This window comes from Phocoena sinus, chromosome X (genome assembly GCF_008692025.1).
Source record: "Phocoena sinus isolate mPhoSin1 chromosome X, mPhoSin1.pri, whole genome shotgun sequence".
NCBI classification, from domain to species: domain Eukaryota; kingdom Metazoa; phylum Chordata; class Mammalia; order Artiodactyla; family Phocoenidae; genus Phocoena; species Phocoena sinus.
In genome coordinates this window covers 43474398-43499356 of record NC_045784.1, presented here as the reverse complement: position 1 = coordinate 43499356, position 24959 = coordinate 43474398, and the positions used below count along the sequence as shown (strand labels likewise).

Sequence of the window (24959 nt, the reverse complement as noted above, 5' to 3'; positions counted from 1 at the left end):
AGAAGAGAAAGCTCTTCCTTACAGTAGAAGAGTAACTAACAAGTATCAAAGGAATGTTGGTGTTAGAAAATAATCGATGGATGCTGAAGCCAATGGTTCAAAATTTTTATATTTAGAGACAGAGAGAGAGATAATGATAAAGCAAAGGTGGCAAAATGTGAAAAATTGATGAATCTGGCAAAAGGGTACAGGGAATTTCCTTGTACCATTCTTGTTTTTCTGTACGTTTAAAATGGCATCAAAATTAAGTTTCTCCCCCCCCCACTCCCCGCCAAAAAATAAAGAAAATAGGGTGTATCCTAGTAGAGATATGTTGCTGCTAAACATGCTTTCTAATTTTTTTCTTTCCCACATAAAAACTACTGTTTGGGTGGCAGGGTTTGCAGAGGTGGCCAGTAAGCACAAGAGAGGCTTATAATGCATTTTAATACTTATTTGAATGTTCCCGGTGTTTCGTCATCCTATTTTTGTTTTTTAAATGCAGCTTTCCCGTTTGAGTCACTGCCATTCTTTCCTCACAGGTATTTTAAATTTATTTGTGGCTAGGCCCTTTATCTAACAACAGCATCATGTTAAGAAAATCAGCGTCAAATCTTTAATAACAAAACAAAACAAAAAAAAAAACGCCAACGGTTTCACCAGAGGCGGAATTCCCTTTTGGGGTCACCCGGAGGAGGGCGGGAACAAGACGTGCGAAAGCTTCCGCTTTCTTTTCTACGGTAAAGCCAACCATTCTCCTTAAAGGAGTACCACAGAAGCGTGATTTTCGGTCGGCAAACGCATCCCTAGCGACGAGTCCACCCATGACACAGGGATGCCATAGTGTCGCATCACAATGAGTAGTCTATGAGAGCTCAAAAGCCAGAACAAATTACCTTGATTCTGGTAAAATATTACATTGCAATTCACCTAACCTGTCAGTTTCCTTCTCTTGTTTTCCAAAATGCTGAACTTCCGGAGTAGACTCCTCCCCCCTCTATTCCTGCCCAGTGGTTTGGTCCGACCTTAATACTACTGACAGGAGGGACAAACTGCGTCTGCGCAGAAAGCTCTTGGGGGGGTGGGGGGGGAGGAACATGGCGCAAGCTCTGTCTGAGGAGGAGTTTCAACGGATGCAGGTGCCGCTCGCCGGGGAAAAGACCACCGGGCTAGGCGACGGGAGGGCGGGGAAGAGAAAGATCGTCCCACCGACTTTGTGCAGGGGTTGGGTGGGATGGACCTTGAGCCTAAGGGGTTGGTCTGGAGAAGGGAAACTGAGGCTCCGAGCGGTGAGACTACTGGATTCCGAGATACAATTGGGTTCTGAGGGGATGGATTCTGTTAGCCTTGTGGGCGGAAGAGAGAGTCCTAGCGTGGGCGACACCTTACTCAGACTTGGAGGGGACGAGACCTTTGGGCCCATGCCGGGGACACCTTGGGTGGGCGACGGTAATGCTGGGCTTTGAGGGAAGGAGATCCTGAGAGGGGGAAACCATTTTGCCTGGAGAGGAAGGAAGCGGGTGTTGGGCTGTTTGCTTCGTGGTGGGGGGAGCCCTGGAGAGGGCAATACCATTATCGGTGGGAGGTGGACGTTTCTGTGGGAGATACCACTATGTCAGGGGACTGGGGAAAGACCCCACATGTCATTGTTCCTGGGAGGTGGAGCTCCTGTGCGAGGGGTGGTAGCGGATCCCAAGAGAGGGCAGTACCATTGGATGCTTACGGGTGATCCCATTAGATGTGGGGTGAAGAAGGCCCTGAATGGGTAATACGATTAATCCTTGTTGGAGAGAGGACCAGAGGAGGTGAAAGAGTGATACCTTGGACTGCGTGGAGGGGAAATCACCGGTCTGTGGAGAGGTACCCTGACTGAGTACTGTGACCACTTGATTCTTTTTGGGGGGACTCTGAGATGGATGAAAGGCCAGAGTGGGTCCTTGTTGAGAGAATTCCTTACTGGGGAAGACCATTGGATTTTGTGTGGAGACTCTGAAAGGGGGAAACCCTGCGTAGGGTCCTGTGGGAGGACAGGAGGAACTCCGAGTGAGAGCAGGTAATCCATTCATCCTTGAATGAAGGAAACCAGTTGTCGCTATGTGAGGGACCCTGAGGGTGGAAGACTGAGATAATTGGACCAAAAAAGGGGAAGGCCCCTGTAACTTGTGCAAAGTATTCCATGTGAGCAAGAGTAATCCAACTGGCCCACCCAAGGCCTTGTGGGGGAAAAACCCTGAAGGGTATAGCGTCATCCCATTGGATTATGACTGGGGAGATCTTGAGGGGTATAGGGGATCCTTGAATGAGGAAGATTGATTCTACTGGTCATGAGTGAAGGGAAAACCATTGGGCTCTGATGGATAGACACTGTAAGTGGATGCCAGGGGTGTTCCAACTGGATCAGGACTGGGGGAGACAGATCACTGGGTCTGGGAGAGGACAGGGGCAGGAAAGATTCTGTAGAGGCCAGGCCCTCTCACCTTTAGCAGACCACCCAGGGATGGAGGCTGGTGCCATGGGAGAGAGGGAAAGGTCCTGGTGGGGTAAGGGATGGTGGTCTGGGAAGAATTGGCCTCAGCACCTACAGGGCTGGTAGGTAGGGATATGCTGTTTGGAATGGCCCATACGTCACCTTCCCTCAATTCTTGAAAGGGGTCTGGACATATTTTGAGAGCCTTGGGGGTGGGGACCCTGGGAAGCCCCCTTTTACTCAGTGAAATTGGTCATAATACCAGGCTCTCTTCCCTTGGGAAAGAGGGAGGAAGGCAATCCCCTGCCCCCTACTCTGGCCAAGAGGATAGAGAACACCTCTGACAGAAGACAGAACAGTGTTTAACGTGTGACGAGGCCAGTCCAGATGAAGAGGCAGACTTTATCCTTTGGGCATGGAACACACATGAGCAAGAGACTGACTGGGTCAGCACTCAGTCATGGCCTGAGGGCACAGTTGGATTGGAAGGGGAGAGATGGAGGCAGCAGGGAGACAGGTGAGGCTGACTGTGTTTATATAAGTAGAACTGGAGAAGGTGGGACAGGCTGAGTGGCTGGACTCATTTGGGATGAAGCAGGCACGGGTCGTAGGAGTGACTAAAGAGGCGCATGGAGGGCAGCAGGGTCTGTAGGGCTCAGGGGATTGGTTCTCTCCTCATGAGGGTAGGGGGCACATTTCTGCCAAGTCATTTCCTTCCCTGCTTCCCCCTAAGGCTCAGCTCCTAGAACTCCGGACAAACAACTACCAGCTTTCAGATGAACTACGCAAGAATGGTGTTGGTGAGCCAAGAGGGTCTCATTAGATGGGGGTGGCTTTGGAGGACAGAGGCCAAGGGGGAAAAATCTCAGAGGCCTGGCAGGAGGACCTTTCGGCTCCTTACCACTGACTGAGGCTGAGACTCCCTGCTTTCCCCACACCAGAACTTACCAGTCTTCGACAGAAGGTCGCCTACCTGGATAAGGAGTTCAACAAAGCTCAGAAGGTACCTCCTTCCACCTACTCACCCACCCATGTGTTCCCTGTAGCCATCTGACTCATTCATCTGTCCAGTGAGCACCTACAGTGAACCAGACCTAATGTTACATGCTGTCACTAGTCATTCAAAAATTTCTCATGGAAGTCTCCTTTGTTTGGTAATTTTATCTAGGTCTGCTTAATTTATTAATTAATTTTCATTTACTCTTAATTCATTTTTAATTTCAATTACTCATTCTCATTCACTGATTTCTAACTAAATAATCAAATCTATCAGTAAATCTGCCTTGAACCTGCCTCCTGTCCCCCACTCATACTCCTGCCTTGTGCTCCTATTCCCCACCCCTGTCCTGGTCCTGTTGGTAAAGTGAGACTAAACCTACCTCTCAAATCCTTTGAAGATGAGATAGCATATAACCTATCATGGCCCCTCAAGGCATTCAAGGCCCTTCTTTGTCTCTTTCTTCACTGCTCTGTCCCCATGCATAGTACAATGTCATACGCAGTATGTTCTCCATATATATTTGTTAGATGAAGGAACACAGAATGCAGAAAGTCTGGCAGTCAGAAAGCTAGGCTTCTCTTTGGTAGGGTACTGATTTCCCAACCTGGCAATGCCCTCAGCTGCCCAGCAAGGGAACAGCAGTTTCCACGGTGCATGGGAGGGATCCACATAGATGTGTTTGGACAGATGGAACAGTGAAGCCATAATTTCTGAGTCCGGAGATCCAGCCTATGAAGGGTTAAATACTAAGACCCATGAAAAGCCTCAAGAGCTTAGAGGAAAGGATGTAAGCAGGGTGCTCCTCATTCACCCACTCACTCCATCATTCCTGTGGGCTACAAATTGTGGTTAAAGACACCCCCATCCCTCACCCCCTGTTATCATTGTCCCCCCTTGACACTTGCCACAGTATCTCCATACCCTAGTGAGGGAGTCCATCTCTGGTCACCTTATCTCTCTTCTCACCTCCCTCACCTTTAGGCACTGAGCAAGAGCAAGAAAGCTCAGGTAAGGGGACCCCTGGCGGGTAAATGTGTCTGGGAGACTGTCTTAGAGGGGATATTTCTGTATGCTGGGGTCTCCTGGTACTGGCCTTTCTTTCTCTGTGTGTGTGCTTGCATCTGTGACTACCTCCCTGCCATGTGTTTTTGTGTCTATCTTTGTTCTCCTGTTTTGTCTCTTACTCTGCACCTCTCTCTGTATGTCTTTCCTTCTCCCTTTCTTTCTCTGTGTCCTCCTCTCTGAGTCTCTCTTTGTCTCTGTCTTTCTGTTCCTCTCGGATTCTTGTTTCTCTTCCAACCTTCTTTTTTTCTTTCCCCCACCTGTTCCTATCTCTGCCATCGTTTCTCTCTTTTCTTCTTTCCCTTTCTTCCTCTCTCTTGACTCCTTGTTTCTCCCTCCCCTTTTCCTCTCTCCCTGTTCCTCTCTCTCCTGTTCCTTTTTCTCTTCCTGATTCATTTCTTTCCCTGACCCCTTCTCTCTGTTCTCCCTCTGTTGATCTCTCTGTTCCTATCTCTCTGCCGTCCTACCTTTTCTTTTTTTCTCTCTCCCCCATCCCATCCCTCTCTCCTTCCCTATCTAACCCCCTTTCCCCATCTTTCTCTGCTTCCTTTCTTCCCTATTTCTATATACCCCTCTCTTTCCTCCCACTGTCTCCCCTCATCCCTTTCTCCTTCCACATCTTCCCTTCTCTCTACCCCATGTCTCTCCTCCCTCCTTATCTCCTCTTTTATCCCTCCTATGTCTGTCTTTCCCCCTGTATCTCCTGATTTCACCCATCTCATTCTCTGTACCCTATGTTCTCCCCCAATGTCATTTTCTCCCTCTCTCTGTTTCTTTGCCCTGCTGCCCCATCCTTTCTACCCCTGTTGGAGACCTGGCCCACATCTGCCACTGCAGGAAGTCGAGGGGCTGCTGAGTGAAAATGAGATGCTGCAGGCAAAGCTGCACAGCCAGGAGGAGGACTTCCGTTTGCAGAACAGCACGCTTATGGCCGAGTTCAGCAAGGTGCTGGTGCCCTGGATAGTTGAGGGGGGTCCAAGGGGTAGGGGCCACCTGGGCTGAAGCTGGAGGGCAGCTGAGGGTGGTTGGACAGAGCCTGGCCCTGGGTCACTGTCCATGGTGCTGAAACAGGGCCTCGATCTCTGCTGGGGGGCAGTGATTTGACAGATGGGACCACCCACTGTGCTGGGATTAGAAGGCTGTAAGCCATGAGGTCAGCTGGTTCCTGACCAAGTCACTCCTTTCCTTTGAGCTTCAAGTCTCCTTGTGTATATTTTGGGGCTGATGCTATGGAGCCCCAGGTTGTTGGGAGGTCTTAGGTAAAATTCTTATGCTTAGTATGGGATGGAAAGATGTTCGAGCTGCTTCCCTTTTCTAAGTTTTTCATGTGTTGTAAGGGAAAAAGTCTCACAGCAACAAAAAAGGTATTTCCAAGGCTCTACCTGAGAATGTAGGGCTCAAAACCTTAAAAAAGAAAACAAACCAAAAACACAACCTTTGTGTAGGTACAATACCAGAGGCAATTTAGTAAGTAGTAGTTAAGAGCCAGAGGCCTAGATTAAACTCTTGGCTCTGCCTTTTACTAACTGTAACCTTGAGCAAGTCACTTAAGCTTCCTGTTTCTTGGTTCCCAAATATTTAAAATGGAAAAGATGATAATGACAGTACCTGCCTGGCAGGGCTTTTGTGAGGATTGAATGGGTTAATGTCTATAAACCACTTAGAACAGAGCCTTGCACATAGTATCAGCTATGTAGGTGTTAGCTACTGATAGTATCCTTTTATTAATTCATTTTCCCTCTAAAATATTTCTTGACTATTTAAAAGTTTTATATCCATCCTGTGACCTTGCCCTGCCTCAGCCCTTACCACCTCTATTCCCACAGTGTCCTCGCTGGTCTCCTCACTTCTAGCTTCTTTTACCAGACCAAGCCATAACGGTTGTCCTGACCCGCAGGTCTTACCACATTGCTTCTTTAGACAACACCTCCCAGTGGGTCCTCATCCCCGAAATTTCAGAACCCCTGGTGCTCACATAACAGCTGACCTCATCGCCTCACTTCTCACTGCTTCCTGCCTTTGGCCTCAGTGGTATCATGGTTCTTGCTGGGCGAGGCAGGGGCAGTTATTCCTCTATAAACCCAGCTCGTGTTTCTCAGCACCTGCCCTGGGCTAGGCACTGAGCCAGGTATAGAACCTCCTTCGCACTACCCCTCCTCCTCCTGGAAGCTAGAAATGCTCACAGGGAGACCTGAGTTCCAGGCCCGCCTCCACCACTTATTTGCCAAGATATTTCAGCTCAATTGTTCCTTCAACAAATAGTTATTGAGCCCGCACTATGTGCTCTGTGTTCTGGAAATAGTTGTGAGCAGTACAAAATAGTCCTCCCTCTTGGGTAGCTTATATTCTGGGGGTGGGATGGGGGAAAAGATGATAACATAGTAAACAAATAATAATAATAGCACTGATAGCTGACAGTTACATAGTGTTTACTGTGTGCCAGGTCCTGTTTGATGTGCTTTACATTATTCACTTATTTAATTCTCACAGCAAACCGATGAGATGTCATTACTATCCCTCTTCGACAGATGGGGAAAACTGAGCCCCCTAGAGATGAAGTAATTTGTGCCAAGGTGAAATGGCAGAGTAGAAATTCACATCCAAGCAGTCTGGCTTCCGAATCTATGCTTATGACCTACGTTACGAAATAAAATTTAATTGTGAATCACAATTTATGATCCAAACATTTTCAGAAATTTAAAAAACTAAGAACATGTTAGGTAAATTTAATTGCAATTCATGCTAGGTAAGAAAGAAGCAAACAGAGAGTATTGGAATTTCTGTGTTGGGGGATACTACTTGAAAGGTAACATTTGAGCAGAGCACTGAAGGATGCAAAAAAGTCAGTCATGTGAAGAACTGGATGAAAGGAATGGTGTTCTGGGTAGAAAATATCCCAGGCAATAAAATAAAAATTCTCTGTGGGCCTCAGTCTTCTAATCTGAAAATGGGGACAAAGGATCTTGTCAGGTCTGCTGTGTGAACTGTGTTTTCTTCAGGAGTTGAGCAGGGGGCTGGCTTAGTTTTATTTGCGTTGTACTCCTCTCCACGGGCTCTCCAAGGGCTAACGAGAGGGAGCCATGGGCAGTGCTAACCCTGGAAATGCTCTGAAAGCTGTCTGTGGTGCCTCGGCTCCCAGACGCAGACCCCTCCACAGAAGAAAGCTGGCAGTGGGGCTATCCATGATGCTGACATCTTGGACCAGCAACTTCCAGAGGAGCCTGAGGTCTTGGATTGCAACTGTGAGGTTGAAAGCGGGCAAGCAGAAAATTGTCCTCAGTATTCTCCATCTTCCATGTCTCTGTCACTTAACAGGTGTTTGAGTTTGAGGTTGTTTAACATCTGTGCCTCAGTGTCCTTATCTGTGAAGTGGGGATAATGAGTAATGAGAGCCTCTACATCACAGGGGCGTTATGGAATTAAATGAATTGTAAAGTACATGGGCCAAATGCTATGTATATTTCAGCAAATGTTGTTCTGATTCTTTGCTCTTCTGCTACCTCACTTGTCCCCTGCTCAGCTCTGTAGCCAGATGGAACAGCTGGAGCGGGAGAACCAGCAACTGAAGGATGGGGCTGCCAGGGCAGGGGCTACCCAAGCCGGGAGCCTTGTGGATGGGGAGCTGCTGAGACTGCAGGCAGAGAACACAGCCTTGCAGAAGAACGTGGCAGGTGCATGGAGACCCTCCTGGGGATGTGGGGACCTTGGGGCTTGAGTAAGGTGTTGTCTTCCCTGGGGGAAGAAAAAGGCTTCAGAATCAGGCTTGGCCCTGCCATGAACCAGTGTATGATTTTGGACAAGCCATTTCACCTCTCTGAGCCAAAGCTTTGTCATCTACGAAGTGCATGTAGTGATGTCTACCACCTGGAAAATTGTAGTAGAGATAAGAGGTGATATATTTCTGAGCTTAGTTCAGCACCTGGTACCTAGCAAATGTTACTGATAAGCAGATTGAACATCAGAAAGGAGGTGTTTGCTAAATGGAGAAAGTGAATGAAGGAGTGTTAGGAAGATTCTGAGCCCAAGTTGTCAGTGGGGTCTGGGATGAAAGCTGAAAGAAAGTTTGATAAAGTGTGGGAGTGAGTGTCCTGATGTGTGGACTTGTGGAGAGCAGCTGGGCTTGTGGGGTGGTGGGTGGTAGTTTGGTGATCAGGAAGGAGACTTCGTAGAATGTGGCTGGGGATTAGAGGTTATAGGAGGATTCAGCTGTAAATGGAGGATGGTGGGCATCACCTTGGAGGGCTGTGGGTGGGGCTTGGGGATGGGAGTGGGGCTTGGGAAATTATCTTGGGCTGATTTGATGGTAGACAGGATTTCCGTGGTTGGTGGGGCTTAAAAGATTTGTGAGAGGTGGGGGCGAACCTTTGTTTTGTAGGCTTATGGCCACTGAGGCAGGGTTTCTGCTACCTAAGGGGTTGAAGGCCAGTTCTCCTTCTATTTGAGGTGTGTCAGGGGTCTTCTGAGACAACCTCATCCATCATATGTCTCTGTTCTACCCACCAGCCCTGCAGGAGCGCTACGGGAAAGAGGCTGGGAGGTCCCCAGCTGCCAGTGAGGATCAAGGGGATCCCTTGGGGGGCCCAGCTTCCCCTGTCCTGACCCCCATGCCATTGGCAGAAGTGGAGCTGAAATGGGAAATGGAGAAGGAGGAAAAGAGACTGCTCTGGGAGCAACTGCAAGGCTTGGAGGTGAATCTGGGTCTGTTGGGGCTGGGGTGCCAGGAGGCAGGCAGATGCCCTAGCTCTGCCTGTGGTCCCACGGAGATATCTGTGATATCACCATCTTGTGGGCTGATGGATTAGGAAGGCAGGAGGGCAGGGAAAGGCACAGGCCTTACCTCCCCGCTTGCTGATAACAACTCCCTCCCTCATCCTTCCCAGCAGACCTTGAAGCAGGCTGAAACATCCAGGCTGCAGGAAGAACTTGCTAAGGTGGGGCTGCCGAGCTTTCCCTGGACTTTGCCCCACCCACTCCCCACCTGCCATGCTTCCCCTGGTAGGGTAGAGGGGCAGAGTATCTCTTCAAAGCCTCAGTTTTGTCATCTGTGAAATGGAGAGACTCACATTTATGTCTCAGATTTGTTTTCAATATGAAATGGGCTAATGTGGTCCTTCTATGTCTTGTGCATGGCAGGCCCCATCCCATCCTTCTGGGTCCTCCTATCTCTGCTTTTTCATTCATCTATCCATCCATCCGTCCGTCCATCCATCCAAGCATTTATAGACTGCTGGCTCTTATCTTAGGAACTTGAGACCCAGTGGTGAGGCAGCCAATCATGATCCTGTTTTCCAGGCCTCCCAGCCTAGGTATTCTATGACATGGCCATCGGTCGATAGGTCGGAGGCATAAATGTTGGGCTTTGGAGCCTGAGGAGCTGGGTAGAGGTCATGTTTTTGCTGCCGACCAGCTGTGCAACCAAATTATTTAACCCTTCTGAGACTCAGTTTCCCATTTGTAAAGCCAGTGGTGCTCACTTCTCAGGACTGTTTTGAGGATTCCATGAGGTAACAAAAGTAAATTCCAGTTTCTATAAAGGACTTAGTAGGAAGTGTCTGTAAACATGAAGTAAATTTTTGTCTTTATTAATATTATTCTCATTCTTATCACTTGTCTGTACCCTCCTCCCCCACTCCAGCTTGCCGAGAAACTGAAAAAGAAACAAGAAAGGTAAATTTCTTTCTTCCAGAGCTGGGGGGAAGGGGTTTGCGGGGACTAAGGAGGGGATTGACTTGTGGAATGGACCCATATATGTCTGTCTTTCTGTGCCCAGTTTTTGCCGTCTGCAGACAGAAAAGGAGACGCTATTCAATGACAGCCGGTAACTACCAGGGTTGGGGATATTGGTGGATAATGGGGCAGTGCCCAGCAGGATTAACCGAAGATCACAGGGGCAGGGCTGGGAGACTGGGCCTCAGTCTGTGGTCAATGTGCCCCTCCCTCCCACCAATCACCCCCAGGAACAAGATTGAGGAGTTACAACAGCGGAAGGAAGCTGATCTCAAAGCCCAGTTGGCTCGAACTCAGAAGCTGCAGCAGGAACTTGAGGCTGCCAATCAGGTAAGGGGTTGGGTTCTGAGATCACTGGGATAGGGACAGGGCTGGAAGTCCGGGGAGCTCTGAGGTCTACAGAGGCTAGTTGGGGAGTCTGATATTTCCTGTGTTGGAAATATAGGGACTGGATGGGTCCTGGGCCCCCTAGGAGCTAGGAAAATGGGAACTAGGGAACCCCGAGAGCCCTAGGAGTTGGACTAGGAATCTGCATGAATTAAAGATCTCAGCGGGGCTGAGGACTAGGGGCCTATGTGCCACAGGTTTGGATGAATCTGAAACTCCAGGGGATTAGAGACAGGAATCTGGAGAAATCTGTGGTCACTGGATTGGGGCCAGGAGTTTGGAGTGAGTCTGAACTCCCTGGAGGTTGGGTAACTTTGAGACCTATGGGGGCTGGGTGGATATAAGACTTTCAAGGGTAAGACAGTTGGGCCTGGAGTCTGAGTGCATTTGAGGCCCTCAGAGGTTGGGGGCTGGTTTGGGTCTTAAGACACCTAGGAAGTTGGATCATGTGAGTTGGTGGTCCCTGGGGGCTGTGAATAAAAAACTGGTGAGTCTGAGACATCGAGCGACTGGAGCAAAAGTCTAGGTAGGTCTGAGGCTCCTAAGGGTTGGCGGCTGGGTGACTTTAAAGCCTCCAGCCTTCCCCTTAGAGTGAGTGAGTCTCAGGTCCCTTGGATTGGGGGCTATGATGGCTTGTGGGTCTAACTAAAGCCCCTAGGAGCTGGGGACAGAAGTCTGGGTAAAGCTGGGTGTGAAGATCCCCAGAGACTGGGGACAGGAGTGGCAGGTGTGGTATCAGTCTGAGACCTCACCAGGAGCTGGAAACTACACACTTGTATCAGTTTGAAATCTATAGGATCTGGGGTGGTGAGTTTGGGTGGGTCTTAGACTCTTGGAAACTAGAGACATGGGGGTTGCCTGTGTCTAAAACCCCTGGGGGTTGGGGTCAGGAATCTGGGTGAAGCTGTAGTCCCTGGGGGTTGAGTGTGTCTGAGAATCCTGGGGCCTCTGAGCTGGAATCTGGCTGAGTGTGAGACCATCTTATGGATGGGGGCTGAGTGAATTTGAAATCCCCAGGAGCCTAGGTGGTTTCTGAGGTGCTTAGAACTGGGATACAGGGGTGTGTGAGGCCCCTGGGGATAATGACCAAGAGTCTGGGTGAGCCTGAGATCTCTGATGGCTGGGTAGTCCAAGGCCCTCAAGTACTTAGGCAGCATGCTGCCAGGTGGTCAGAGAGGGAGTCTGTGTGGTCATATGTACCCCAGGGGAGGCTGAGGTCTGGAATGGGCTCCCCTGACGTGGTCCCCACAGAGCTTGGCAGAGCTGAGAGATCAGCGGCAGGGGGAGCTCCTGGAGCATGCGGCAGCTCTGCGAGCCCTACAAGATCAGGTACATTGTACTGAGCGGGCTCAGGGAGGTGGGGGTGAGGGTGGGGGCAGCCTCAGTGGGTATTGTACAGGCAGGCAAGGCCCCAGGGTCCTGCTTCCCCTGGTCGTCGTTCTCGTGGGTGTGTGTATGTGTGTCCTTTCTTTCTTGGCTGCGGGTAGGTCCTGTCCTCCTGTTCTGGACCCACTCTCACTCGTTGTGGGGGTGGGGCCAGGTGTCCATCCAGAGTGCGGATGCGCAGGAACAAGTGGAAGGACTTTTGGCTGAGAACAATGCCTTGAGGACTAGCCTGGCTGCCCTGGAGCAGGTACAGGACACGTGGGAGCCTGCGCCGATCCCTCCCCAGCTCCCCGTCTCCCTCTGCTTTTGATCCACATTGGGGCAACGTCCTCTGGACCTCATGCTGTTCTCCTGCCTCTGTTTCTGTTTCATTCTCAGCTTCTCCTTTCTGTTGGCTTCCACCCCTCTTCTCTCTGGTCATCCATCCCTGCTTTTTTTGCATTCTAGTTTCTCTCCAGTAGACTGCAAGAAGTGTACTAATCTTAGGTGTACACTCAGTGAATTATCCCTGTCTGTATATTTATCTGTCTCCATATAGCCACCACCCAGATGAAGATATAGAGCATTTTCAGCACCCCAGAAGGTCCCTTTTACCCCTTCTCAATCAATACTTCCCCAGAAGTAACCACTCCTCTGACCTTTAGCAACATAGATTAGTTTTGCTTGCTTTTCAACTTCACGTAAATGGAATCAGACGCCCAATCTATGTCTGGCTTCTTTCCTGAAGCGTTATATCTGTGAGGTTTATCCATATGTAGCACTGATCTGTTCTACTTTCTCTGTGTACTATTTCATTGTATGAATATACCACACTTACCAATCCCCTGTTGATCTCTTTTTCTCACTGCTTTTCTCTTTGAAATACTCTCTCTCTACTCCTGGCTCTCCTTTCACCTCTCTCCCTGTCTCCCTGGAACACCCAGTGACTGGCCCCTGGGGCCCCTTTCACTGCACTTTCCGTCACCACCACTCTCTCCAGATCCAAACAGCAAAGACCCAAGAACTGAATATGCTCCGGGAACAGACTGCTGGGCTGACAGCTGAGTTGCAGCAGCGGCAGACTGAGTATGAGGACCTCATGGGACAGAAAGATGACCTCAACTCCCAGCTCCAGGTGACGCCTCTGGCTTTGACCTGTCTCCTCCTAGTTCCCTAGTCCTGGCTCAGTGGAGTTTCCCATGAGGTGCTGTGGGAAGACCATGGAGTCAGGTGGACCTGGGTTCCAGTGTGACTCCCGAACTTATTAGCACCTGTGTGTCCTCGACCAAGTCATTTCACTTGAGACTGAGCCTCTTCAGTTAGTTAGGATAGAAACCGGAATAATAGCGGGAGAGTGAATGCTGGGGAGCAGCTAGCAGCCTCTGCCATGTTTCTCATCTAGAAACAGAACATCACCCACTTTACCAGGGTTAAGGGAGATGTTCTTCCAGAAATGTCCTGGGTGAGCAGCACCTCCTGGGGGCTGTTTATCAAACTCACCCTTTTTGTCCCCACATTAGGAGTCATTGCGAGCCAATAGTCGGCTGCTGGAACAACTTCAGGAACTCGGGCAGGAGAAGGAGCAATTGACCCAGGAACTACAGGAGGCTCGTAAGGTGGGCAACACCATAGGGGGAGGCCCAGTCTGCAGGGGGACAGGTGATGTGGGCAAGCCCACGGGAATGGGAGGGCACAGAAGGTGACCAGTTCCATGAGGACGGGTGAGTGACTTAGCCGTTCAGGCGGGATGGGGAGGAGGTGGACTTCGGCTTGTTCCTTGGGCCTTGTTTGGTGTCGGGGGAGGAGGTTGACTGACCTCCTCCTGCCCCCCTCTCCTGGGTGCCAGAGTGCTGAGAAGCGGAAGGCCATGCTGGATGAGCTAGCCATGGAGACACTGCAGGAGAAGTCCCAGCACAAGGAGGAGCTGGGAGCAGTCCGACTACGGCATGAGAAGGAGGTGCTGGGGGTGCGCGCCCGCTACGAGCGTGAGCTCCGTGAGCTACATGAAGACAAGAAGCGGCAGGAGGAGGAGCTGCGCGGGCAGATCCGCGAGGAGAAGGTGGGTGGGCAGATGATAATGCCTCTCTGCGTCTAAAACCTGGGGAGCGTAGCCTTGCTGATGGGCCAGGGGATGGCGTGAGTGAGGCGCCCGCTCCTCCACCTGGCCCTTGCTGCTCTGCCCTCTTGCAGGCCCGAACGCGGGAGCTGGAGACTCTCCAGCAGACAGTGGAAGAACTTCAAGCTCAGGTACACTCCATGGATGGAGCCAAGGGCTGGTTTGAACGGCGCTTGAAGGAGGCTGAGGTGAGTTGGTGCAGAGGCTGGTTGGGGGGTATGCATGTCAAAGCAGGGGACTGGAAGTGGTCAGGCCCTGGAACTTTCTGAGGCTCTGGACTTGGGCATCCCCACAGCGCCCCCTGGCTCAACAGCAGCCCTCTGGAGGGGATCAGGCCATGGCCATCAATCAGTAGGGCAGAATGTCAGATGTGCAAATTTGAAAAGGCACCTCTTCCTTCTGAAATTGTACTTCTGTCGGAAGATTATTATAATATAATAATTCTAATTTTGATGCAACCAGAACTTTTACTACCATTTTCTGGAAAACTCATGGTAATACACAAGAGGCAGTGTCACGTAGCAGTGAAGAGCACACATGCTGGAGCCAGTTGTTTGCCTGGGTTTGAATCCTGTCTGGGCTGCTTTCTAGCCCAGACAGGGCAAGTAAATAACTTGCCTGTGGCCCGTTTTCGACATCCGTAAAAAAAGGGATAACAATAATACCGGCTGTCTAGGTGTTATGGGAGGGTTATATAAACTGAGTTAATATATATAAAATCCCTACAACATTCCTGGTGTGCAGTAAGCGCTACGTTATGTTTTATTAAGTAAAGTAAGATGTAAATGCAGATGTTGTTGGGCTTCGATGTGAATGGCGCAGCCCTCAACGTGACACTCTGTTTCTTCTCTGCATACGCAGGGGCCCTGCTGCAATCCCTCACACCGCTCACTGGGTGTGATGTCCTCTGGGGGGTGTGACGTCCTCTGGGGGGGCCGTGGCCAGACCTGGGACTTGTCTTGTAGGAATCTCTGCAGCAGCAGCAGCAGGAACAAGAGGAAGCCCTCAAGCAGTGTCGGGAGCAGCACGCCGGCGAGCTGAAGGTGCCCATTGCATGATGGCATTCCTCTCTGGTGGGAGGACTGAGGTTTCCCAAGCTGCGGCCTGAGCTGCCCTCTGCTTTGCAGAGCAAGGAAGAGGAGCTTCAGGGTGTGCGGGATCAGCTCCAACAGGCCCAGGAGGAGCGGGACTGCCACCTGAAGACCATCAGCAGCCTGAAGCAGGTCACCCACTGGTCCCTCCGGGTCCCTCAACACACCCTGGGCCTCAGCATGCAGTAATGGGGCAGGGAGGGAGCACACTGCATGCAGCCATTCTGGCACCCACCAGCTGTGCTTTCTCTATCCCACAGGAGGTGAAGGACACGGTGGATGGGCAGCGAATCCTGGAGAAGAAGGGCAGTGCTGCGGTACGATGGGGAAAGGTGTCCAAGCATGGCCCACTCCTGCCCTGCGGCCACCCCCACCTGTGGGCCCACCGGGCCTCAGCCCCTATCTTTCCCCCGCTCCCCACAGCTCAAGGACCTCAAACGGCAGCTGCACCTGGAGCGGAAACGGGCGGATAAACTGCAGGAGCGGTTGCAGGACATCCTCACCAATAGCAAGAGCCGCTCAGGTGAGGGGCCCGGATGGCAGGGGAGGCTGAAGTGTGGGGAGGCAGAGCTTGGGTCTGAAGGCTGGGGCTGCTTCCTATACTTCACTCTGCAGGGCTCTCCTGTGTCTTCTGTCCCTCTTGCACTTTGTCTGTCTTTTACCCTTTCTCTGCGTCTGTGCCACCTTTGTTTCTTTCTTTCTTTCTTTTTAATATATTTATTTATTTATTTATTTTTGGCTGCGTTGGGTCTTCGTTGCTGCACGTGGGCTTTCTCTAGTTGTGGCGAGCAGCGGCTACTCTTTGTTGCGGTCCACGGGCTTCTCATTGCAGTGGCTTCTCATTGCAGTGGCTTCTCTTGTAGCGGAGCACGGACTCTAGGCACGCAGGCTTCAGTAGTTTTGGCACGTGGGCTCAGTAGTTGTGGTGCATGGGCTTAGTTGCCCCGCGGCCTCTGGGATCTTCCAGGACCAGGGCTCGAACCCGTGTCCCCTGCATTGGCAGGTGGATTCTTAACCGCAGCGCCGCCAGGGAAGTCCCTCCTTCCTCTATCTCTCTCTGCGTTATCTCTCTGTGTGTCTCTCTCTCCTTTTTGCTGTGTCTCTTCTCTGTTTCTGTCTCTCTCTGCCTCCTCATGTCATCTCTGTATCTGCCTTTCTCTCCTGGCTTTCTCTTTCTAGTTCTCTCCTTTTCTCCTCCTGCCTTTTTCTTCTCCCTGTTCCTTTATCTCTGCCTCTCTTCTCTCTCATCTGTGTCTCTGTTTATCTCCCCACTATCCATCATATACTCCCACACCTCACCCAGAGTCTCTAAGTCTCTTGTATCCATTCTCTCATTCTATAAATATGGACTGAGCCCTCTCGCTCACATCCAGGGTCCCTGGTAGGAGGCCCGCCCAAGTCTCAGTCCCCTAGGAGCTCCCTGTTGAGCTAGGGAGACAGACTTACAATCAGGCAGCAACACTACCGTGTGATCATTATGCAGCTAAAATCCATGTTATTTTTGCCACTTAAGGCAGAAGACACAACAGAAAAATTTGAGTTGCCTTGGGCTTTTTTTTAGAAAGAAATGGCCTTTAAATATGTTTAAATAAATAAGATGCAGTGATGGCTCTGGTGCATCTCCCATATCACAAACGAGAGAAAACGTGCTCCCTGTCCCTCCACAGCCATCCTGCTCTTGCTGGAGATCCTTGGCTTGTGGTGTCAGCCCCCCTCCCTGACACCCAGAAGCAGCTGCAAGAACAGAGACACAAGCTTAGTGGCTGTGTTTCAAGTGACATGGCAAAAACGGGTGTATCTCTTACCAAATCAATGTCTCGCTGAGGCACTCAGTCTCCTGAAGTTACCTCTCTTTATAAGGGAGGACTTTTATTTCTGTTCTGTTACAGATTGGTGTACAGATCAACAAACAGATTCAAATTGTGTGCCATACATTCTATCCGTGCATTAGGTGAAATTCAGGTTTAGGTGCATGGCTACGAGTCTGCCGCCATCTTTTCTCTCTCTGTCTCTGCTCTGACTAGTGTCCTTAGCCAGGGTCTCTGTTTGCCTCTATCATCAGCTCTGGCTTGCTGTCTCTCTGGGGTCTTCTCTCTGCACATAGGGGTGCCCCTCTGCCCTCTTCAGCTGTCTTTACCCTGACTCTGAGTGCATTCACCACTTTATGCCCATGTGTGTCCATCTTTCTCCCCATCTTCACCTTTGTTTCACTTCTGGTGTGTGTTTGCCTAGAGAGGCAGCTTCTTTTTCGGTTTCTGCCTTTCCCTACCCTACTGTCGGCTTCCACTGTTAGCCATGCCTGAGTGTCTCTTTGCCTCTCTCCACCTCTGTCAAATCTATTTCTGCCTCTTCTTGCCAGTCGGTGCCCTGGGACCCTGGGGGATTGGGGCTCAGATTTCTCTTCCCTCTCTGCCCAGGGCTCGAGGAGCTGGTTCTATCAGAGATGAATTCACCAAGCCGGACCCAGACTGGGGACAGCAGTAGCATCTCCTCCTTCAGCTACCGCGAGATCTTGCGGGAGAAGGAGAGCTCGACTGTTCCAGCCAGGGTAAGGGGCGGGGAAGAACCTACAGCCCCAGCTTCTACCCAAATTCTGGGCCCTCCTTTTTCCCTCCCCTGCAGCCATCTTCTACTCTGGGCCCAGCACACACATTTTCTTGTCAACTTTTCCTCAAGCTCACCAACTTGGATTCAGATTGCTAAATGGGGGATGGACAAATTATTCTCTCTGACCCTCTGTTTCATCTTTGGGCTAATTCCACCTTTCCTGGTGCTATAAAATATGTGGCTCATAGTAGGTGCATTATCCACGTGGGAGATCCTTTTTTCCAACTCATAATTATCACTTATTGTTTGTGTCAGCTTCCTTGCCAGACACTTTTATTTGGAAATGACCTTTTTATCATTCTGTAAGTAGTATGTATACATTGTAGAAAAGTTTAAAAAACACAAGCAAAGATTTTTTTAAAAAATCCAAAGAAATCACATCTTCACCATACAGAGATCACCACTATAAATCCTTAGTTCATACCGTTCTAGACCTCTCTCTCTCTTTTTTTTAAACCTAAATAAGATTACAAGTAACCTGTTGATCTCTACCCTCCCAATTTGGTAAATTTTCATCTTTTTGAATACTTTGACCTTAGTCAGATTTCTCTAGTTGGTCCCAAAATGTGCTTTATTGCTGGTTTTATGGAAACCAGCATTCAATTTCAGAGCACATTTGCTGCATCTGGTTGCTTTATGTGCCTTAAGTCTCTTGAATCTAGTGTGATCCATTTTTTTCATGACATCAACCTGTAGAAGAGACCAGCCCAGTTGACCTGAAGAAAATGTCCCACCTTTGGGATTTCCCTGCTGGCTTCCTAGTGGTATCATTCAGCTCATTTCTCTCTCCCCTAGTTTTCCTGTCAACTGGAAGTGAGAGCTCATTTGTTACAGGCTCTCTCTTCATGGTCTCAATAAGGCTATGGTGTGGTGGTTCCTGTCTCCCCCTTTAAAAGGCAAAGGGGGATCCAGAGTCTCTGAGGGTGCCGTGGCTTTTCTGCAGTTTGTCTGCAGCCCCAGTTGCAAAGCCCACCCCGGCTTGGTTCTCCTTCTCAGCCCCTGATCCTATCTGGGGTGTCGGCACTAAGCCTGGGCTGGCCTCTCTGCCTTCTTCCCCGCAGTCCTTATCCAGCAGCCCACAGGCCCAGCCCCCGCGGCCAGCAGAGCTGTCAGATGAGGAAGTGGCTGAGCTCTTTCAGCGCCTGGCAGAGACGCAGCAGGAGAAGTGGATGCTGGAGGAGAAGGTGCTGTCTGCCTGCTCGTCCCCTCTTGGCCTGCCCTTGGGGAGGAGGCCGGGGTGGCAGGAGTGGGGGGTGGGGGTGGGGCAATATCTGGCCAGGCCCCTCCTCATGGGTGAACATGCACAGTTGAGGGCCTGAGGTGGGCTGGGCCACCCTGCAGGTGAAGCACCTGGAGGTGAGCAGTGCGTCCATGGCAGAGGACCTCTGCCGGAAGAGCGCCATCATCGAGACCTATGTCATGGACAGCCGGATTGGTCAGTGCCCCTCCCCAGCCCTCACCCCTCGTCCAACCCCTCACCTACCCCCCTCCTTCCCCAGTGTCCAGAGCTGCGGCTTCTCTCCTCTCCTTACGGAACTCACCAAAGTTACTGCCGAGACCACAGGTGCTAGAGGGAAGAGCCAGGCAGGCCAGGACCTGTGTGTCTTGCTCTGTATTCCATCTCTTGTCTCGGCTCCTCCCTCCTGTCTGAGTCTCTGTCGTCTCTCCACTCTCCTTTCTCTAGTGTCTCTCCGTCATTCCCATTGTCCTTTCTCCTCCCTGGGTCTCTTCCTCTGCTTTCTCTCCCTTCTCTTCTTTCTGCCCCATCCCCCCTTCATCTTGTCTCACTGTTCCTACTGCCTGTCTAAATGGTTCCACCTCTGGAAATTTTCATTCTCTGGATGCATATCCCTTTTAGGGTCCTTCTCTCCGCTCTTCCTCCCCTTTCCTCCTTTCTCCTCTTCCTTCTCCATCCCCCATTTTTATTTCTTTTGTTCCCTTCTTTCAGATCTTCTCCTCTCCCTGTTTTTTCCTCATCAATCAGAATAATACCAGTTGACGCTTGCTGAGAGCTGACTGTGTGCTCTGTGCTTTGCATACAGATATGTGTTTTTCCAGCTCCATGAGTTAGTTCCTAACCCCATTTCTCAGGGCCTCACAGCTAGTAAGTGAAGCCAGGTCTCACATGGCAAAGCCTCTGCTTCCTCCATTAGATGGCTTCTCCCCCCATTTTTCTCCCCCACTCTCTGTTTCCCTCTTTCCTGCTCTGTCTCTGTCTCTCCTTCGGCTCGACCGAGGGGGTGATTCTCAGCCTGGGCCCTTGCAGATGTGTCTGTGGCAGCAGGCCACACAGACCGTAGTGGGCTGGGCAGCGTCCTGAGAGACCTAGTGAAGCCAGGCGACGAGAACCTTCGGGAGATGAACAAGAAGTTACAGAACATGCTGGAGGAACAGCTCACCAAGAATATGCACTTGCACAAGGCAAGTGTGGCCTACCAGTCTACCCCTTTGTCTCTCCAGCCACATAGCCCCTGGGTCATCTGTCAGTCCCCTCTCCACACACCCCATTCACCAAGCACTCCTTCCCCCTCATCTTCCCATCCTCCAGTCAACCTACTCACTATCCTTGCACCCACCCACTCATCCATTCATACACACATTCAGCCACTCTCCCATCAACCCACCTACTATTTGTCCATCTGCCCTGCTACCCGTCTAATCATCTGCCCATGCCTTTGCACCCATCTCCTTTTTTTTTTTTTAAATATTTGGCTGCACCGGATCTTTGCGGCACATGGGATCTTTAGTTGCAGCATGCGGGATCTAGTTCCCTGACCAGGGATCGAACCCGGGCCCCCTGCATTGGGAGCGTGGAGTCTTAACCACTGGACCACCAGGGAAGTCCCCTGCACCCATTTCCTGATGCATCACTCTCTCTTACCTACTCATCAGTCACCCCTTGTCTTACCTTTTACCCACCCACCCAGCGACCTGCTTGCTTACCTGTTGTCCTCCATCTGTCCTCTGAACAGTTCATTTTTCCACCTATTTGCCTACCATGGATCTCCCATGCATCCACCCACGTGTCCACTCACCCATCCTGCCACCCAAGTATTTCCCCATCTCTGGGGGAAGTCAGAAAGGATGCAAGTCCGGCCCCTGCCTCTAAGAAGCAAGCTCACCATTTAGAGACAAGAAGGTGGCAGGGGTAGGGGTCATGTCCTCCAGCCTCACCACACAGAGCAGATGATCCACTCCCATGTCCATATCCCTAGCTCCAGGCACTCCTCACCCCCTCACACACACCACACACACCTTTTCCGAGCCCAGCCCACTGCTGGGAGCTCTGGGAGCTGCTCCAAATACCTTCCTGTCTCAGGCTAGACATAGCTGGGCATTGATGGGATGAGAAGGATGACACCCAGGCTTGATGAGCGTGCCATCGCCTGCCACCTTCTCTGACTCCTGATGGCTCATTTGTTTCTTAGGACATGGAAGTTCTGTCCCAGGAAATTGTGCGGCTCAGCAAGGAGTGCGTGGGGTCCCCCGACCCAGACCTAGAGCCGGGAGAAGCCAGCTAAAGACCTGCAGGCTGCACCCACTCCCTCCCTTCCCCACCCGCCATTCCCTTGGGCTGTGGTGGGAAAATGGGGGCCAGCGCCAAAATCAGATAGGTTGGGAGACTGGACATTAAAGGGGTTGGAGGCCTGGTGGCTGGCGTTAGTGACCCTGTCTTAGGGCCGAGGCCCCTGGGGAGTGGGGAATCCTGAGGGGAGGGGCAGGGATTCTCCTCCTTCTTGGCCCTGGCTCCCAGGGGCCTTTGCCTTCATCTCTGCATGAGCTCTCCCTCCCAGAGACCAACTCTTTTTTTATTTTATTTTATTTTTTAATTTATGTCTGGAAGCCTGGCTACTCTGCATTTGGGATTGGGGATGCTGGGTGGGGCACGGTCCATGTTCAGCGTTCTAGCAACGTGTGTGTGTGTGTAAAAGCTGTGCAGCCAAAATACCATCTGGCCAGACTGGCCCACCCACTGACTGTCTGCTCTGATTCTTTCCAACCATGAGGGATGTGCTGGGGGTGGGGAGGTTATACCGTTGGAACTGGGAGGGTGGTCTCTGGCTGCAACTTTACTCTCCTTCCCCCACCCTCACCCAGCCTGTCTCCAGTTACTGTTGACCAGCCTCTCAAACTGAATGGAGCAGAAATATCTGCAGATATGTATGTGGGTGAATGTGTATGGGGTGTGGGTATGGATGAGTAGATAGATGGGAGGATGGATAAGTGGTTGGATGGACTGATTGATAAATAAGTAGAAGGTTGCATGGATTGGTGATGGATAGGTTGGGAAATAAATGGATGGATAGGTGACTGGATGAATAAATGGACAAATGGATTGCTAGGTGGATAGGTAGAGGATAGATAGGTGGGGGTATAAATGGATAGATGGATGGCTAGGGGAATGTGTGGATGGATGAGTGGGCAGATAGATGGATGAGCTAATGGGAAGAGTAAAGAGTAGGTGAATAAATGATAGAGCAATGGATAGATGGACAGATAGTTGGGTGGTGGGGGATCCATATGGGTAGGGGTAGATGGGGTGAATATACAAATGGATGAGTGAATAGGTAGGTGGATTAATGACTAAATGGACAGATGGGTGGCTAGAGGGAAGGACAGAGTAATTGGCTGTGTGAGGGGGAGAATGGATGGATAAGTGGGTGGTGGGTGGGAGGAGGGATGGACAAATGGACAAATCAGGAGTGTGATGAGCAAATGGAGGATTACATGGATGGATAAGTCCACTGAAAGGCAAAAATTGGCCCTGCATTACTGCTCCCCCATCACCACACACCTTTAATTGTTAAAGGTAAGGCATCCTCTGTGTGCCATGCCCCTCTCACATCACTCCATTTATTGCTCCCAAAGACACTATCAAGCTGGGGTAACTCTCCATCCGACAAAGAGAAAAACAATGCAAGTCACTTGCTCAAGGACATAAGTCAGTGGCACAGCTGGGGCTTGAACCCACCCATGCCTGAGGTACTTGGTACCCAGTGCTCTTGCTGCCCAGGAGCAGAGCCCTCTAGCGGAGGAGGCATGATTTGAGGCTCCTGGATGTGGACAGATGATGGAGACTGCACCTCAGAGTGGGGCCTGCCTGGGGGAGAACCTGCTATGGAGGTGGGACCTGGCTTGTCCCCATCTGTACTCCCCTTACCGCCCCCCCCCCCGACGTTTCACATCCGCAAACAGGACAGTGCTCCAGTCCCACGGCAGCAATCTTGGTTAGAGCAGGACTCTAACCCCTCCAGCACCACTGGGGAGCAGCTTTGGGGGCCTGGCCTCTAGAAAAACACCCCCCCACCAGTTTTCCCCCACCCCCCCTTCTCCAGCCTAGGGGGCAGGGAGGGGACACATCGCTGCATCATTCCCCGTGGCACTCCCCGCTCTGGGGCCATTAACAGACGCCTCCCCATCGATCGGATCTGCTAAGTGCTGCTGATTCAGACGGGTGGGGGTGGGGGCCCCTGGGGGCAGAGGGGGTAGGATCTGGGCAGGAAGAGGGGGGAGTCCAGGAAGGAGGTGGGGAGAATTGGCAAAGCTCCCTGCCACCCCCATTTTCCAGATGACGCGACTGAGGCCCAACCAGCTTTGTAGGAGGCGGACTCTCCCCAGGGTCCCTCTCAGGCAGTCCTAGGGGAGGGGGCTCTGGGAGCCACGAGGCCCCTCCCTGCCTCTCCATCTCCCGGCAAGCTCAGAGGGGCGGGGAGAGAGAGCCAGAGGAGGTGGAGAACTTGGGCAGCTCTGCAGAGTGGGGCAGGAGCTCCGGTGTTTGGTACCCCCAGCCCCACCGCTGTTGCTGCTGCTGCAGCGGGGACACAGGTGAGGACGGCCCTATGGGGAGGGGGAGGGGGCCACCAACAGTGCTGTCCTTGTCCTTCCCTGGTCCAGCCCCCAGGCCCTAGCCCATCCTGGGACAGTCCTACTGGACCTTGTCCTTCCAGAGCCTCCTTCCAGGGACCCAGCCCCCTCCTCCTGCCTGTGCTGCCTTCTCTCCCAGGCCTGGCTGTGGCTGCTTCTCCTCTTCCTCCTCACGTCCTGCTGCCGCTGCTGCTTCTGCCACTGCCCAGCACATACCACCAGCCCCTCGGGGTGTGGTTTCCCCAGACCAGCCCCCAACAGTGGGACGCAGCCTGATCCCGGCCTTCCTGGGCTCCTGTAAGGCCCAGGAGCCCCCCTCCCTGCAGACACACCCAACTCCCTTTCAACACCCCACCCTGCCCTCCAACCCATTTTGAGGGGGACCCCGTCTTCCTCTTATCTTAGTCTTTTTTGATTCTCTGGATGCTCTGGGGCTATGCCCAACTTCCTTCCAGTTGAGTCCCAGCCCTGAGGGGTTCTCCAGGTCCCATCCCTACCCCCTGAACTCTTGAGAGGGTGGACCAGGCTTTCTCAGCCCCCCTGGATACCCTTCTCTACCAGACACCTCTCAGCCTCTGAAAAATAACCTGGCCCCATATCTAACCCTTTAGATACCCCACCCCCTTCTCCAGCCCCGCTAGGGGGCCCCACCTCTCCTTCCTTCCCCAGAACTCCTGTAGAGTGTGGACACTCCACCCCCAGGCTATTCTTGGCAGCTCTAGGCACTCCCAAGACACCTCTCAGCCTCTTTACAAACTCCTGGCTCTGTAGCCACCTCTTAGATGCACCAACCCCTTTCCTAGATCCACGAAGGGGCTCCAACCCCCTTATCTTCTCCCCAGAAGTCTTGAGAGTTTGGACAACCCTCCTCACCTCTCTCAGTTCCTTCAGAATCCCCCTCCAGACACTCTCAGCCTCTTGCAAACACCTCTGGTTCCATTTCTACCCCTCCGGATGCCCCGATCCCCTCTCCAACCCCACTAAGCGGTTCCAGTCCCTTCTTCCTTCCCTCAGAACCCTTGAGAGTGTGGACAACTCCCCAGTGTTTCTTGCTTCATCCTAGACACCCCCAGATACCTCTCAGGCAGTGCTGACCCCTCTAGAATCATCTCAGTCTCTAAACACTCCCTCGGATCCTTTTTGGCACCTCTAGACACTCCTCTTCTGCTCCTCTCCATGTCCCCTAGCCCCTTCTCACTCCCTCAAGACATCGCCCTGGTCCCTCTTAGACCCTCTACATGGCCCCCAAGCCCTTGCCCATCTCTCTAGGTCCTCCTCCCGGTTCCTCTTGGC

At 51.6% G+C, this 24959-nt stretch overlaps 1 protein-coding gene across 4 annotated transcripts; it reads left to right on the top strand.

The window, feature by feature from the left end:
* The first annotated feature begins 1045 nt into the window (after positions 1-1045).
* On the top strand, positions 1046-21778 carry GRIPAP1 (GRIP1 associated protein 1). Of its 4 annotated transcripts, none has more exons than XM_032620328.1 (26): positions 1046-1118; positions 3180-3246; positions 3388-3449; positions 4428-4454; positions 5346-5453; positions 8029-8179; positions 9012-9196; positions 9392-9439; positions 10144-10175; positions 10279-10326; positions 10466-10565; positions 11874-11951; positions 12163-12255; positions 12988-13122; positions 13508-13603; positions 13834-14046; positions 14178-14291; positions 15069-15146; positions 15231-15326; positions 15455-15511; positions 15618-15717; positions 17612-17742; positions 18863-18985; positions 19143-19236; positions 20068-20222; positions 21230-21778. In XM_032620328.1, the coding sequence occupies exons 1-26, from the start codon at positions 1077-1079 to the stop codon at positions 21320-21322; spliced, it is 2526 nt and encodes an 841-aa protein (XP_032476219.1). In that variant the 5' UTR covers positions 1046-1076; the 3' UTR covers positions 21323-21778. The 4 variants fall into 4 exon arrangements, with proteins under 4 accessions (XP_032476219.1, XP_032476217.1, XP_032476220.1 ...); XM_032620326.1 differs by having other exon boundaries at positions 1074-1118; positions 9389-9439; XM_032620325.1 differs by having other exon boundaries at positions 1109-1268.
* Positions 21779-24959: the final 3181 nt, after the last annotated feature.